Source organism: Saccostrea echinata, unplaced genomic scaffold (assembly GCF_033153115.1).
Source record: "Saccostrea echinata isolate AGI-Se365-2 ecotype Australia unplaced genomic scaffold, CSIRO_AGI_Sech_v1 ptg000025l, whole genome shotgun sequence".
NCBI classification, from domain to species: domain Eukaryota; kingdom Metazoa; phylum Mollusca; class Bivalvia; order Ostreida; family Ostreidae; genus Saccostrea; species Saccostrea echinata.
In genome coordinates this window covers 6,545,901-6,563,678 of record NW_026889774.1, presented here as the reverse complement: position 1 = coordinate 6,563,678, position 17,778 = coordinate 6,545,901, and the positions used below count along the sequence as shown (strand labels likewise).

The window sequence follows — 17,778 nt, the reverse complement described above, 5'->3', positions numbered from 1 at the left end:
GCTTCTTTTACAAATGAAAATAATTATTTGAAATATTAAATTTTAAAACGTAGTTTTTCAAAGATGGTTTTAGCATGAATGCCCTTATAAGATTCCATACTTTTCGTATCATTTATCAACAGGGAAAATTAAAGTAAAAGTCGTGGATTACTGCTGCACGTGAGTTTAAATTCCTATGCATGTTCAAAAGATGTCACCTCCACGAAACCAAGCTATGAAATTTTCCGTTTTTGAACAAATAATAATATAACTTATAAGGAAATATTCACATCCGTTTGAAGAATACTCATGATGTCGTACGATTAAATCTCATTTTACTCCTGTCTGCAGCAGTAAAGGACCGAAATTTTTTGTCAATGAGGTTGGTTTAATAAAGTTTAAACACATCATGTCGTATTTTTCATGCACTTTTTATTTGATAAACGGATTCGGGGCATTATTTTAAAAATATGATGAAAATTCCTGTATACAGTAATGTTTTTTATTACTGAAAAGAAGAATAATCCCGTTTTATAGTAATACTTCCCTGAAAAAGGAACTGTGCCCAACCTGTTCTACTCTGTTTCCTGCTTATCTCAAAAATGGGACTACCGGTATATACCGGTAAGCCCTATATCTGAACATGCTCCAACTGAATTCTTTTTACCCACAAATACTTTGTGTCTATTGTTATATTTTAAAAATAAGGCTGTTCAAGCTAAGGCTTGCTGTTCTGGAAGGCAGGATGAAAATGTGAAAAGTTTACAGACAGCGAGACGGCACATTCTACATGATAGATGGACACTTAAGACAAGCTTTGATCTGAATACCTCACTAGAGCCTTCTAGGTAAGCTAAAAAAAAGCATAACTCTAACACACCCATAAGCCAATACATTAACAGTTAAGGACATCGATGGAGTACAAAATTCAACTTATTGCTTCTACTTGTTCCAAAGAGAGAAGAACTCACTTTACCCAATAAACAAGAAAAATCAGCAAAAAGCAAATGTGAGTTTCCTTTACAGAGGATCTTAATTAAAACACATTACCAATGTGCAATGTGTGAAGCTATCCCAGTTGACTTTCTTCAAGTCATGGGTGCACTTGTCAAAGTTGTTGAAAATTTCTCTATCATCAGCTTCTCTAAGTCATGTAACATTGTGCTTTGTTCTTGTACTTCTCTCTGAAACCAAAAAGACACAATAATTAGAAAAAAGGTGTGCTTGAGGAAAATATGTATTTCAATGTAAAATTTTTTTTCCATGTTAGACCATTTTCCTACATGGCCATGCAAAGAAATGTTCATATACAACTCCAGTTATGATTTTTTTTTCCAGATCTGTCAATGATATTTGTCTTGTTCTGACTTGCTTTAAAGCCAAGACAAACCCTCTGACCATTTCCCTGCAATTGTGAGTTTTTAATATTTATCTGTTTTTAAATATAAAGTTACATTACGCTACATATAAGAATTTTATTTTACTTCAATCAATAGATCAATATGACCTAGACTAAATATATTGAAATAGCTAGTAATTACAATATATTGATGTTACAATATATTTGACACAGCTAGTAGTTACAATAAATTGACATAGCTAGTAATTACAATATATTGACATAGCTAGTAATTACAACCTTTCAGCAAAGAATTAACTTTCATGTACTACAGTTATTAATAAACAAAATGATTACTAACTTTGTCAAGGTCATGACCTTGTTCAGATAACCTTGGATTACTGTCCTAAAAAACCACTGGTTAAAATTTTGATCCAATTCAATGCAAAGAGTGGAGAGACACAACAAAAATACAAGATTTCCAAACAAACATATAGATTCCTCTATAACTGACATGTTGCTTGTGAAAACATAGGTAATCAAAGATTACGAAGCTCACCTCGACAAATGCTATATATAAGTAAGGCAAATTTCACATCATATTTTTTTTCTAGTTAGGGTACATCCCAAGATCAATATCCATGCAAGTTTGGTTTAAGTAGGACTTATAGTTACTTGGAAATAGACCTGCTCAAAAAACTTTTAACCTGTTTACTAATCAAGAAAATTTTGGTCAGTTCCAAAATCCAAAGCAAGTCTGGAAGTTTCATCCTTAAATGCACCATTTATGCAAGTTTAATCATAACAGGCCATAATATTATATAGCTACTCCAAAAAAAAAATTACCCTGGTCACTCATCTGGAAAATATAAGTCAGATTCAGAATCCAAAGAAAGTCTGGAAGTGTCCATCCCTAGATATATCATCATCCATGCTAATTTGGTTAAAATATGGCTAAAATTCACTCATGTGGAAAATCTAGGTCTGATCCAGCATCCTAAGCAGGTTGGTTAGTGTACATCCTTAGAGGCATCATCCATGAAAGTTTGGTCCAGGTAGGGCATATAGTCACTATGGAATGAGACTGCTCCAAAATCTAAACCTGGTCTCACATGTGGAAAATCTAAATCAGATCCAGCATCTGAAGCAAGTGTGGTAATGTCCATTCCTAGATGTATCATCCATGCAAGTTTGGTCCAGGTCGGGCTTATAGTTACTTGAGAATGGACCTGCTCCAAAAACTTTAACCTGGTCACTCATCTGGAAAATCTAGGTCAGATCCAGCATCTGAAGCAAGTGTGGTAGTGTCCATCCCTAGATGCATCATCCATGCAAGTTTGGTCCAGATAGGGCTTATAGTTACTTGGGAATGGGACTTGCTCCTAAAACTTTAACTGGGACGCCGACGCTAACGCCGACGCTGGGGGTATAGCATAAGCTCATCTCGACTTCGTCGAGGTGAGCTAAAAAAAATTACATAGCTTACTTGGAGGAGGTTTAACTTTTCTCTGAGTTTGGGATAAGGCTTATAGCCCTGCAGGTTTTTCTTCATGGTGTTTAGTTCTTGACTCTGGGAATGTAAACTTTTCGCTAGAGTGTTATGTTTATTCTTAAGCTGTTGGTAAAACCGTAACTCTACGTTTTTCTCACTTGAGTGTTGAACACACTACAATGCAAAAGAAAATCAAATTTCAATTTCAGAGTATGTTGGTAAAACAGTAATTTTACTTTGATTGCTAAATGTATGTTTCAGTATTGAAAGTACAATTATTGTACACACTGTCAGATTCTTCTATCCTTTAAACATTAAACATATTAATAATTGGTGATGAAAACACAGCAAAAATTACATCTCTTTGTAATTTTTTTTAATATCTCATCTCATGGAATTTATTACCCATGAAGTCTGAACTTACTGAATCACTTTTGACTGGTGATTTTTGTGAGGAAATGGTTGGAGACTGGACTTGATTCAATTCTGCAATTAAAATAATCTACATGTACATGTGACAATGATAATATTGTTCCCAAATATAATAAAAACTGAAAAAGAGCAACACAGAACAGAAAAGCCTTTCCAATATCTGTGATCTATTCACAAATATTTCAATTCATCCGAGTACACTTTGCACAATTTAGGTCACCTCTCCAGGAAAAAAAAGGATACTGTTACAAACATGACAAATAGCATTTATTCATGGCATTTGACAAATTTTAAGTTACCACTAAAGATGTAAAAAAATAATGTATATATATGCAATTTCAAATAAAGCTGTGTATAGTTAGGGGAAAAAATATAATGATGTATCATAAAATTTAATAAAACATAGGTAATCAGAGATTACAGAGCTCACCTCAATGAATGTTGTCTTTAAGTAAGGCAAAGTCCCACACTAAACTAATAATCTAGGAGTGTGCATCCCTAGATGCAACATTTATGCAACTTTGGTCTGATAGGGCTTGCAGTTACTTGGGAATAGACTTATCTGAAAACTTAAAACTAGTCACTCATCCAGAAAATGCAAGTCAAATCCAGCATCCAAAGCAAGTTTTGAGATTGTTCGTCCCTTGATACATCATCCATGCAAGTTTGGTTCAGATAGGCCTTATAGTTACTTGGAAATGAAATCTGCTCCAAAAACTTTAACCTGGTTACTCATCCGGAAAATGTAGGTCAGATCCAGCATCCGAAGCAAGTCCAGTAGTGTGAATCCTTAGATGTATCATACATGCAAGTTTGGTCAATATAGGGTTTATAGTTACTTGGAAATGAGATCTGCTCCAAAAACTTTAACCTGGTCACTCATCCGTAAAATGTAAGTCAAATCCAGCATCCGAAGCAAGTCCAGTAGTGTGAATCCTTAGATGTATCATCCATGCAAGTTTAGTCAATATAGGGCTTATAGTTACTTGGAAATGACATCTGCTCCAAAAACTTTAACCTGATCACTCATCCCAAAAATTTAGGTCAGATCCAGCATCCGAAGCAAGTCCAGTAGTGTGCACCCTTAGATGTATCATCCATGCAAGTTTGGTCAATATAGGGTTTATAGTTACTTGGAAATGAGATCTACTCCAAAAACTTTAACCTAGTCACTCATCCGGAAAATGTAGGTCAGATCCAGCATCCGAAGCAAGTTCAGTAGTGTGCATCCTTAGATGTATCATCCATGCAAGTTTGGTCAATATAGGGCTTATAGTTACTTGGAAATGAGATCTACTTCAAAAACTTTAACCTAGTCACTCATCCGGAAAATGTAGGTCAGATCCAGCATCCGAAGCAAGTTCAGTAGTGTGCATCCTTAGATGTATCATCCATGCAAGTTTGGTCAATATAGGGCTTATAGTTACTTGGAAATGAGACCTGCTCCAAAAACTTTAACCTGCTCCAAAAACATTAACCTGGTCATTCTTTAGCTGAAATTGCAGCATCTGAAACCTTGACTGGTACAATAAAACACACTAGAAGCATCCTCCATGCATCTCTGACTAAAATAGGCCATAGAAGTACTTGAAAAGAAAACTGCTCCAAAAACCTTAACCTGAGATGCCGACGCCGAGGGTATTACATAAGCTCCCCCAACTTCATTGAGGTGAGCTAAAAATTGCAATACTTGTACATGTACATCATGTCAGATATAATTATCAAGTTTTTACACTTCCTCAGGCTGGGTTTCTAGAAATCATGGGTTAAGTTTAAGCTTTATCTCCGTCATCAATGTATCTAAATTTTTTACCTGTAAGTCTTGTTGATTTGTCCTCTTTATTTTCAAGTAATGGCGTTGAGGAGTCCATGAAATTCTCACCCATGTTCAAAGTACTACTACCCCTTTTCTCTATTGGACATATCCTGTTTGAAGAATTGACTACAGACAGACGAGGAGAGCTTGCACTGTTTGTGTTTATTTCACAATGGTTTTGTCCTGCATGTAACACACCTTCTGAGGACACACTCGGGAAAAACTGAGAAATTTGAGTCATGAAATGCTGATTATTTACAGCAGACTTATCTCCCCCTGATAATGATGCTGGAGACAACTTCCCAGCAGGTGGCACTTCTGTCACAGTTTGGTTGACAAGGTCATCATCAATAATATCCAGAGAAACATTTTCCTTTTCTGTAACACTAATAGAGCTATTAATATCAGTTAACCTTTCACAAAATTCATCATAGTTTGTTGATTCAGCTTTCATATTCAGAAGCTGATAACCTTTCTTCAAGTGTCTAGACATCTCAATTTCTGACAGAGAAGTACTATTCTGTGACTTTCTCTCGACAATTGCACATTTATTTACTGTCCCTTTTATATGATTAGGCCCAATCAGAAGACTTTTTAATAGTGGAAGTGATTCTTTCTTTAAGGAGTGTTTGCTATTAGATACACTTTCTTCACATGGGCTAGCACTAGCCAATGTGACTCCTGGGATTGAATCACTGTCACTTGGACTCTGAGTGTCTACACTGCTTTTTGATCCCATAACATCATCAGAGTTCCCTTCACTGATGGCTGGGGACTGGCTAGTGTCTGATGCTGTTGATATCACATCATTGTCACTGTTTTCCTCACTAAAGTTTTTCTCTTGAAGTGTCACACTTTTGGTGGCTGCTATTAATGCTCTCACCCTCCTCCCCTGCTCCTGTAGTAAGACCTGTCCCTCTTCATCACTGAAATTATATTTATTAGGCCAATAGTTAAACAGTTATTGAAAAAAATACATGTATGTACCTACGCTAGCACACAATATTAGTATTGTCAGATTTCATTCTTAATAAAGGTCTAGCCCAGTAAATAAACAAAATACAATACAAAATAATGCTCCAACTTACAGAAGCACTAATACACTTCCATACAAAGTGCCTTCTGCATCTTAGAGCAGATAAATTGCAGAAAGTGCTTGTTTACCTGACTTCATATACATGTACCATTAGTCTCTCCTGAACTCACCTAATATGCTGGTTTAAGCTGACAATGAAGAGATTCTTCTTCGTCCAGGCATCTTTGACTATCACAGACCTTGATTTGATGTATTTCTCTGGACCACAACCATTCAATGAGCTCAACCTAAACACTGTACACGGAATCTCATCATCTGTCATAACTTATAAACAAACATACCAATCAGCAAGAGAGAAAAAGATAGAACAAAATTCATAGATTTTTACAATCTCATAATCACTTTTAAGAATCGAAAAAAATTGATGAATTCATGAAATAGAGATTTTTTTTCTAATCAAAGAGGCAAATTCAATATCCTTAAAAGGAAATATCTGGATATCACTCCAGAATTAATTGCTTCTTAATCATGTCCTTTGATCAGTGAGTAGTGCACAATATGCATAAAAGTATTTTGTAAACTTTTTATAACCCATTGAAGTTACACTAACTCCCAATAGATTCAAACTTTGAATGCCTCTATAGGATTCTCTTCTTTAAAAATACAAGTAGATATATACAAAATATTCAATTATCATTGCTCTTCAATCATACATGGTTATTAAGTTTGCAGCTGCCTTGGACTTTTTTTTTATTTCAATTAATTTATATCATAGCAGTTTTTGAGTTTTAACCATTCTTTGACATCTCATGTTGGTAAATCTTGGTCATACTAGTAATTAAAAAGTAAAAATTCATTTGTTAAGCTAAAGATACAAAACACTTTTATGACAAGAATTTGCTATTAACCATTATTATACTTCTGTTAAAATGTTTCCTATATAAAGTTAAGAAGGTAAAATAACTATCTTTTATAGTCTGAAAATTTCCACGCATAGCAAAGCTATACCCCGGGGTATAGTTTTGCTATCCACCCCTCGGAAAATTTTCATGCAATTTTTGCCGCCAATTTTGATTTTCTATAATCAGTCTATAGACTGATGATGTCATCCTGACTTCAGTAGCATTGTGATGTCATCAAGATTTCAGCTCATTCAGCAGTGTTATCTTATTCCAAATACTTGCTCAAAACTATTATAATTATTCTTTTCATGTTTTGCCTATGAAACTGTAGTATTAGGTAATACAAACCCTCAGAAATTATGAGATACATCAGTATAATAAAACGCTTATCCACTGGCTGTGAGTGGGATAGCTCTTTCATCAAACCCTTGACAGGAACTATTCCCCTCGGGCAAGCCCTCGGGGAATAGTTCCTGTCGCGGGTTTGATAAAAGAGCTATCCCACCCACAAACAGTGGATAAGTGTATAATATCTTATGGATAAGTTATGGTAAAAATTACTGCTTGAAATATTACAATTACATGTACATGTATTGTAACTAATACCAGGTACATGTGTACTACTTTACATGTATGAATACACACAATCCATAATCAAACATCTCATAATTTGTTTGATTATACAAAAAGACCTTCATTTTCATTGATGCACCATTCTTTCTCTCAAGTGCAACAACCTGGCAGGGAATAGGGTTTTATGCCTTTGAGTATACAGAAATGCAGATCCTGATACATGTATATTTAAATGAATTTTGACTAAGATGGTATTGTGTAGTCATATAAATACTAAACAAAGTCATCAAGACATTCTTTTTGGTTGCAATACATATTCTGAAGATACAACAAATGACTACATTTAATATCATTCTTATACATGCAAAATATGTATCACCATTAAAATATTGGTTCAGATGGGCTTATAATTAAGACATCTTCATATTACATAACCATTGCACTGAATAATTTATTGCAAATAAATGGAAAGAAATCAAACATAGAGAGCTTACTTTTCATGTGACTACAGGCAATGTCCTTCAAATCATTCTTGTTGACAAGGTCATACACTGACATTCCAATGTGCTCATTTGGCATCACTCCAACTACCAAGGCAATTCTGTGTGATTCAAATAATAAATGAATTAAGTAAATAATTGAACTAACTATTGTGCATAAATAAAATCTTCAATTGCTCTCTTTACTCCAATCAAGAATGTTTCCCCCTTTAAAGGACTTATTGCATGTTTCTCAATTGCTTGAAATTAAAAGCATATTACGTTACTTACAATCATAGTTTATAAAATTTATGTTTAGGTGCAGATATATTGCGTTAATAAAACATTATTTGACTAAAAAAAAATATCCCTGAATTAAAAATCTGAGTTAATTAGATAGCGATCAAGTGACTGTGATACGTCATAGGCGACAATGGCAGACCAGTTGTTTACGTTAATCTAAAATATATGACAAAGGCGGATCAATTGTTTACATTAATCTAAAATATATGCGATACAAACTAGATTTTCTGCATTATAAACAACTAAATCACTGATTTTATCTACATGACGTTGAAGACCAAACCTTGTAAATGCCATCTGGTAGAAAGTCCGTAAGAATTGCTTTCTTTTTTAAATTACTTCACCCTTGGTGGTTATCTGTGCATGGTGCATATGTAACTTAAACCTGGGATATGTATGGGAACTCAGAGAACAAAGGTCCACTGACCTTACAGTAAGCATCATATCATTAGGAACTTATTTCAAGGCATTGTTCATTTGAATGGTCAAAGTAAGAAAATAATGACTCTCACTATTAATATTTTAGTATATGAAGTTTGATAAAAAAAAAAATCCTCAAAAAGTAATGTTCAAGGTCAATGGAATAACACTCATTGAAGGTCAAGGTCAAAAATCATGACAGGATTTGATTGCTCTTAAAGACTTACCAATATGTACCAGTAACTTTTTAAAATATCTTGAAAAGTTAAGGTCATAGAAAAGGTCAAGATCAGACAATTTTGTCAGTTAAATAGTTCTTACAAATCTGTATTGGTGTATGAAGACTGATCATGTTGATGAAAATATTTTGAACATTTTATTCTTTGCTGTGCTTGTGAGGTCTTACGCCATGTGAAAGTCAAGGTCAAAAGATTTTTACACATTTAAATAACTCTATGAAGTTTGAAGAAAACATCTCATTGGCAAGCAGTTTCTTTGAAAATGCAAAATTAGGATAAGTGGAGTCAAGGTCATAGGGAAGGTCAAGGTCAGAAAATTATGAAGTAGGACCCATTAATCTGTATTAGTGTAAGAGTTTTAATAAAAAAATCTTTAATAATTGCTTTGAAAATGACCTACACACATAATAGGGAAAAGTGCGGTAAAGGTCACTGGGGTCAGGGTTAGAAAATAATGACACATTTGAATAGGCCTAATTAATTTTAAATTTTGCATGAAGTTTGATGAAAATATCAAGAATAGTTTATTTGAAACTGAGTTAAATGCATAATAAGGAATAATGGGGTCAAGGCCATAGGAAATGTCAAGGTAAGAAAATTATTACATAGATAAGCAATACCACTAATATATATCAGTGTAAGAGTTTTGGTTTAAAAAAAAAACATTTTCAATAGTTGCTTTGAAACCAAGCTAAACACAGAATTAGGAATAGTGAAGTCAAGATAATAGGAAAGGTCAAGGTCACTATTATTCCACAGTTGAGTAACAATAGGAAAGGTCAAGGTCACTATTATTCCACAGTTGAGTAACTCCCAATAATATTCATCAGTGTAAGAGTTTGATAGAAACATCTTCAATAGTTGCTTTGAAAATGATCTTAACACACAGGGAAAAGTGAGGTCAAGGTCAGAAAATTATGCTACAGTTGAATAGCTCCCTCTAATACATGCATGTATCAGTGCAAGAGTTTTGATACAAATATTTTGAAAAGTTGCTTTGAAACTGAGCATAATACCAAATCAGGAATGGTGAGGTCAAGGTCAAATTGAAGATCAATGTCAAAAAATTATGCCAAAGATGAATAGCTCTCACTAATATGTATCAGTGTATGTATTTCAGTTAACATATCTTGAACAGTTTTTCTGAAACTGAGCCAATCGCAAAGTGTGATGGATGGACAGAGACGGAAGACAGACATGAGTATGAACACTATATGCCCCACATATCATTCTTGGGGCCTAGAAAACATTCTGAAACACAGGTATATTCTTAGGTGCAATTCACACAAATAAAAAATTAACACAAATAAACCAACACATGATCAGTAGAGGCTGCCATATGCATTCTCTTTTTTTTTGGTACACATTTAAGATTTGCATACAGACGACTGATCAAGAATATAAGAGTAAAGCACCTGTGATCCTGATACCAGAGTTTGCCATCCATTGCATGCTGGGATACCCATTCAGGATTGTTGCTATCTTCATAAGCCTGCATGTTCAATAAGGCCTGTCGTGCCACTGGGATACAAACACCTACTAACCAACTCTCATTTAAAACTGCAAAAAAGATTTTGTTTAATTTTACAATGTCATTTTAACTACCAAAAACATAAATTATTTTCTTCATTCTCAAGCAAAGATAATTGACACCACTGGCCAAGTTGAGAAAACCTACCACAATGTGTCCTTGTGTATATCAAATTATCAAGTTTCTTCAAATGAAGGGATTTTCCCTTGTTCTTGAAGGGGAGATAATTAAAAAGTTAAGGTAATTTGAAATTTTTTTTAATAATTAGGACCACTAGTCCTTCATATCCAACTACAAATCATGGGAGATTCTTTTTATCCCATGTTTAATACTTCACAACCAATGTTTTACACTGTTTTATATAGGATTCCACTTTACTTTACTTCATCACTCTAACGCAAAAACCATTGTGACGTCACAACTGCACTTAACTGTGGGTTATGAAAAAAATTTCCAATGAGTCATATCCATGGGATAAAGGGGTAAACATGGGATAAATCAAATTATCAAGTTTCTTCAAATGAAGGGATTTTCCCTTGTTCTTGAAGGGGAGATAATTAAAAAGTTAAGGTAATTTGAAATTCTTTTAATAATTAGGACCACTAGTCCTTCAAAAAACTATATGCTAGCTTTCTGATATAAGTAAACTTTTAAGTATATTCAAGATAGTTGGGGGCTTATAAAGACCATAATCACTACAGACATGCCTGCAAGTTCTAATATGTTGTTTAGGCTAACTTAAGATTTTTAATCTTGAAGTATAAACTGACATATTGTAAAATAAAACATAAATTAAAACAGAATGTATTGTTTCAGGCTTATAATGGTAGACATACCTGATCTGTCCTTCTTCTTGTCCTGTGTATGACAATAAACATGGCCACTGATTCTCATTTCCTCATACTTAGGTGTAGTCCCTGATACATGACTCAGGTTCTGCATTCTCACAAAGAATGATCTCTTCACTCTTCTTGATGAGTGCACTGAAATACAATCGTTGAACATGGAACAGTTTCAAACTTACAGAAAAAAAATTAGAAACAAGGCATTCACAAAATATATGTTTAGTGAATCCTGTCTTATCAGGCAGACATGCACTGGGAGACAAATTTTATGTCGGAATAGATAGGGTGTAGGATTGAATAGTGTAAAGACCAAAGAAAGCTGTACACTAGAAATCAAAAAAGGTTGGCATTCACAGTGAAACAGATTGCACAGGTGTTGGATTAGACAGTTTTACTTTATATGTATATATCCAAGTCGACACCATCCTGGAGCTTTACTCAGATCTTAAAAATATTTCATTTTTTTTTTTTTTTACATGTATATAGGACCAACTAAGCTGTACCTCAACCCTCACATGCCGGTACATATAATTTTACTCCTGGTATAGTAAATATACTTTACATAGACATGATAGATGTAATTCTTTTGTACCTGGTATATAAGTTTTATTCTCCTCTGTGTATTGTTCTGTTGTGTAATGGAAATTGTTGTCTTGATTAAACTGTAATTTAAATAGTTCCACATCGTCCTTGTGTAACATCTTGTTAATTGGGCTGCCCAACACATCCACCTGAAATGGTCGGGTTTAAAATCATTGAACAGTCAACATCATGAATAAATAATGGAAATTTCCCTACAACTGAAATAAATTCATAATATTAAGCAGTAACTGGGTTTATTGGTTTCAAACTTAAACATGAGATACACTCTTAGCATTATTACAATACTGGTTACATGTATAAGTACATGTACTCCGCAAAACTGAAGTTCAAAAACTAGGGGGTACTTCCAGAAAAATGTGCTTATAAATAAAACTGGTTAGGGAATTTACAAAAATCCAACATTTTGATTAATATATATATAATTATATGAAAGCTCACACTGTTCTAAAAAAAATCTGACAAAACTCGATCATAACAAATTAAGTTTAACTCATTAGGATCATCAATGTGAAACAAATATCTTGTAGTTCTCACAAAGATGGCAAAAATCATGTATTATTGTGTAAATTATGAATAATTATATAGTTACTTAAATTCATACTGTATTTATCATTTATTGATTAGGACTTAGTATAACTCAGCATGTCCAACTGAAACCATAATTAATTAGACTTTTGTTTACCTCTCTTTGGCACTCTTTGGGAGATGCACTTTTTTAGATACTGACCGACTTCATACTACGCAGCTAAATTACCACACTCATGATAAATGTCACGTAAATTTTTCTTAAAAAGATGTTTATGATTGTATCTTCGTTTTCAAACATGAACAAGTCCATGCACTGAAAACATTAATTAAATGAACTTTTTTCTTTAATTATCTGTTTTAGCTAAAAATATTCCAAACTGCACTATATGAAAAAAACTTTAAAAATTATCTTATATCATAAAGGCATTTTTGTTTGAATAAATACAGAAAAAAAAACAAAATTAATGATCCAGATGAAGTCATCAGAGAAAAAAAAGGTAGAGATTAAATCAATACCATTCATTTTTGGAAACACTGTACATACAGTTGTAACACATGAAAAAATGCATACAATAAGCATTTTAGGAGCCAGTTTCACCAAAAAATAAATTATAACCAAAACCATCCTGATATCATAATAATCTGAATTTCAGTTTAACAGAACTACCATAATTATACCTGGAGCCAGCCAAGTTGTTGTGTGAGAGATTCGGACATGTAAAGTATAGTCCCTGACTCCGACACAATAAGCAAGGATCCATGAGCAACCTAAAATAACAGAGTAAAATTTGGGTATATTGTGTCAAAAAAAGAGATTTATATAAAACATACATGTTACTGTATTAAAAAAAATCTAAATACTGTACCAATTAATTTATGCTCTATTCACAATGTATTGTAAATAATTGTAACTATTTTGAAGCATTTTTATAACATACTTCCATCACCAATGTACATGAAAACATTTTTGTCTGACATTTTTAGCATTATAATGTCAAAACAAATATAAGGCATAATAAAAAAATGTGTTTGTTTACGGTTACCCGACCGACCCTATATTTAATTGCCGACCCAGATTTTTTTCATCATAAAAACCCGAAAGTCACTTGCGGGTCAGTTTAACTTTTACATGCATCTTTATCGGACAAGCGAAATTGAAAGTACTTCAACCAATTCCTGTGAATTTGTGTATTAAAAAAATTCAATAAAATAAATAAAAATTCCTACCTACCGACCCTATTTTATTTCAGCATGTAACAGTAAACAAACATATTTTTTTGTTTGGTCTAAGTATTGCTACATACCAGTGTATTCAAAAACCAACTAGTAAATACCTTTTCACCTTCTGACTTACATGTATGTATTACAATGTAATACAAATTCAACATGTTAAATGTTTGTCATATCATATTCAATGTTTCAAGCTACTGTACATGTACGTAAATTAACATATTCAAAATTAAGCGCAATGTCTTGAAAAATAGTCATTGGCATAACCATGGTAACCATAAATAAGCGCTACAGATGTCCTCCCAAGCATTGTATTTATTTAGGATAATGTTGACAGTATTCATGAATTAGGGAACTATTGTCTTTCCCAAAGCCGCTAAAGCTTTAGGTACACATACAGTATTTGACATGCATGAGGAAGTTAAATGCAGCCAATAATAAACTAAGACCTAGTATTTATCTTTATATTTACCGATTCCAAGAACTCTTCAGTCACTGAATCTTTCAAGAAAGATGGCAGAATAGAATTCAAGTTTCTTTTCTTTATACCTACAAGACAAGGTAACCCAAATTTAATAACCATTTTTACAATAAATAAAAGTACTTCTTAAAAACTTAATCATCACATTTTAGAATATGAACCTTTTTCATGTTTATATCGGATGCATAAGAAAACCAGCAAGTAAAAGAATTCCTATCTGGATATATAAGTGTCTCACCAATATTTAATTTGAGGTAATTAACAGTAAGCTTTAGTATGCTGCTCTTGTCAGGTCTCCTTTCACATTGCTTCAGCCATGGCACCTCCTCTGCCAGCAAGCTCAATGTGTGGTTCAACCGCTCCCTCCGAAGTTTTTCACCCTCTCGACGAAGTTTTCTGACATCAGGATGAAATAAGTTAAAAATGCGAGAACAAGAGCTCTTATTCAACTTTAAGAACCATGACAATTAACCTCTTGGTCAAAGCAACATTTTGCCAAGTATAACCTTTGGATGTGCCTTCTATGCAAAACTTTGTCTTAGAATTGAACATTTCTGAGATCTTGAGAATCTGACACTTCTGAACACTGAGATCTTGGTCGAGTCTAAATGACCTTTGTCCAGGATCATGATATAATCTATGACAATAATCAACCCTGAGGGCAAGTATAACCTTCTTACTTCTGTTATTATGCTATGGAAAAGAATTTTACACCTCATACCAATTATGACCTTGAACTTGTCCAAAAGAGTTGTTACTTTTTCCATTTTAGAGCTGTGGCTAGAATGATCATTTAATACTACTTTGGTAAAGGATCAAGATACCCCTCTGGTCTTAAGCAAGCTTTCTAAGAAGTATCGACCAGCTTGTAACGTTTCTCAGTTAAAAAGTTATGTCCCGACAAGAATTCACTCTTCATAATCCTGTCATCACAGAAGTTATGCAGAATGAAATCTTAATATTTGTTCATTTTTGAGAAATTAATCTGAAAAATGAAAATACCATGTGCACATGTTCCAATGGTACCAGCACAATTTATATTATCTACATAATCTAAAAAAAAAAAAAATTTAAATCAGAATAATCTCCAAGGAAAAAAATGTGTACAGACAGAGGGACATATAATTATAGTGTCTTTAATGTACGCCGGCCCCTTCCCCAGATTTGTTATCCAAGGATATAAAAACTGGGACTTCATATGGCTCAGGGCTGGTGAAATTTTTATCATGAGATTATTGTAAATTATACCTGTTATATGTGATATACGATTATGTGTTACAGTTAATTATCATGTATATAGTACATGTACTCTCACATGTACGTAAAACCTGATAAATTAACCTATAACTGGTAATCTAACATGTGTTTGCTTATAACATTTACATAAATATACACTGGTATTAAAATGAGGACTTACTTTTTGGTCTCTAAAAATTTCTCCTCTCCAGTGACAGACTCCTTTCTTTTTATGCTGAAATTAGTATTGATCATGTTTAATCTCAGAATGCTACAGTGTTATACTATTTGTTTTCTAGTGCATATTTTAATTCAACAGAAGTTATTGAATCTCAGTAGCCTACATGTACATCTTACAATGTATATCATATTTACGGACATTTATGACACTTCTTAGTTGGCTTTCTACAGCTTGAGTATCTCTGACATTTTGTCAGTGTATACATGTACTTGTTTGTTCTAGTTCAATATGTTTCTCAAGAAGAAAATTACATGACCTAGTCCAATTTTCATTATTTATCAATAATATCCCCTTTGAAGGGGGCATAATGCCATATATGCACCACCATAAATTGTTTTTCAAAATTTGAATCTTAATTAACTGCAATGGAATGCATTTTTGTGAATTCAATTGAAACTGGCCCAAAGATTCTTGGGGAGACATTGGAAATGTGCGATTTTTAGCTGATAGACAGTAAACAGATGGACAAACTCTGAGCAGATGAATAAATGAATTTATACAGTGATTTAGCAATTCACACATGTATAACTTAATTGGTGAAAGTTTTTACCAGACATGTTATATATATGGCTATCAGGCTGTGCAATATGATTACGACCGAATATGATCAGTAGAAGAATACTTAATTAATCATGACAAAGTAGGAAAATATTATACACATTTACATGTAGCTTAATTATCTCTTGCAAAAAAATCAACAACAGATTATTGATTTCCCTGATTACCATGAGAAAATTTTGAAAATTTTTATGTACATGTGTAACACTTTGTCTTAATATGTACTTGTTAAATATTCATATGACAAGAAATGCATTATACATGTACATTGTAATAGGTCTGATATGCACTTTTTTACTCTTTGTGAGGCAATGGCATCAATTCTTTTAATGAGATTTGATTAGAAATGGGCTACATTTGTATAGTAATGGTATCCCATTTTGACTGAGTTGCTGTTTAGACTACCCTTCAAGTCCTTCAAGGCCTGTCACAGCATACACAATTGGTTATTTGGAAGGCCTTGAACTTCCAAAATAAAACTATTCAATTTAAATGACCCAAGTTTCTTCAAGTATTGTAAATAACCTAATGTTGCCTTACATACATATATGTACTTATTTGATCTAAATAAAACACACTGACAGGCTTGTAAATTTATCTATAATTCTTAAAATATACATGTATTTTCAACTTTATTTGGCCCCAAGACCATAAAATGAGAATAGACTTAAGTCAATTTTCAAACCAATATATCTTTTGAAATAATTTTGATATTGAAACAAAATTTTCATCTTATATTTGAATTTAAATGTTATATAAAATAGCACATTTTTAAGCAAATACATTAGATAAAACTCAAGATATTAAAAATCAAAATTTTGACTTAAGTCTATTCTCAGTTTATGGTCTTGAGGCTTGGTCTCACATTCACATACTCACTGAATATGTTATTCACAATTAATCATGATCATGTTAATATTTACTTTGTGTATATATTAATTAATATCAATGCAATAGATTCCAAAGCTTCTGACTGAATTAATCATTTCAGGGTTGTCCCTAAGAAATAGAAGAGGACATTCAACAAGAGGCCCATGGGCCACATCGCTCACCTGAGCACATTGGCTAGGAAAAAAAGCAAAAATCAGTAAGTATTGAAAAGATTACAGGGAGGGGGGGGGGGGTGTTGAATTTTAAACTACCTGATGATGCTTTCATATCAATATAACAAATGGCCTTGTTGTTCTTGAGCAGCAGATTTTTTTTCCCATGTATTCATTTGTAAAAATTTGATCCCCCATTGTGGCCCCAACCTACCCCCGGGGGCCCTCATTAGAATAAATTTCATTCTACACTACCCAAAGATGCCTCCATATCAATTTGACTAATCATGGCTTTTCTGTTCTTGAGAAAAAGACTTTTTCCTATATATTCCTCTGTAAACTTTGATCACCCATTGTGGCCCCAACCTATCCCCAGGGTAATGATTTGAACAAACTTGAATCTTCACTATCTGAGGATGCTTCCATATAAATATGACCAATCATGGCTTTACTGTTTTTTAAGAAGAAGATT

The 17,778-nt window shown here is 33.2% G+C and overlaps 1 protein-coding gene across 1 annotated transcript; it reads right to left on the bottom strand.

Annotated features, from left to right (window-relative positions):
* Nucleotides 1-1,054: 1,054 nt before the first annotated feature.
* On the bottom strand, nucleotides 1,055-15,719 carry LOC133192849 (hypoxia-inducible factor 1-alpha-like). The gene is made up of 13 exons (XM_061328854.1): nucleotides 15,646-15,719; nucleotides 14,467-14,624; nucleotides 14,220-14,296; nucleotides 13,196-13,285; nucleotides 11,979-12,117; nucleotides 11,378-11,524; nucleotides 10,426-10,570; nucleotides 8,064-8,170; nucleotides 6,265-6,418; nucleotides 5,056-5,984; nucleotides 3,235-3,296; nucleotides 2,805-2,984; nucleotides 1,055-1,163 (listed from the first exon to the last, which is right to left on the bottom strand). The coding sequence occupies exons 1-13, from the start codon at nucleotides 15,717-15,719 to the stop codon at nucleotides 1,068-1,070; spliced, it is 2,358 nt and encodes a 785-aa protein (XP_061184838.1). The 3' UTR covers nucleotides 1,055-1,067.
* Nucleotides 15,720-17,778: the final 2,059 nt, after the last annotated feature.

Excerpts from the sequence above, each read along its gene's own strand:
- LOC133192849 (XM_061328854.1), bottom strand. The coding sequence starts at position 15,719 with ATGATCAATACTAATTTCAGCATAAAAAGAAAGGAGTCTGTCACTGGA. Across the intron at positions 12,118-13,195 it reads AACAACTTGGCTGGCTCCAG|GTGGATGTGTTGGGCAGCCC; the intron begins GTATAATTATGG and ends CGACCATTTCAG. Across the intron at positions 1,164-2,804 it reads AAAAGTTAAACCTCCTCCAA|AGAGAAGTACAAGAACAAAG; the intron begins GTAAGCTATGTA and ends TTTTGGTTTCAG.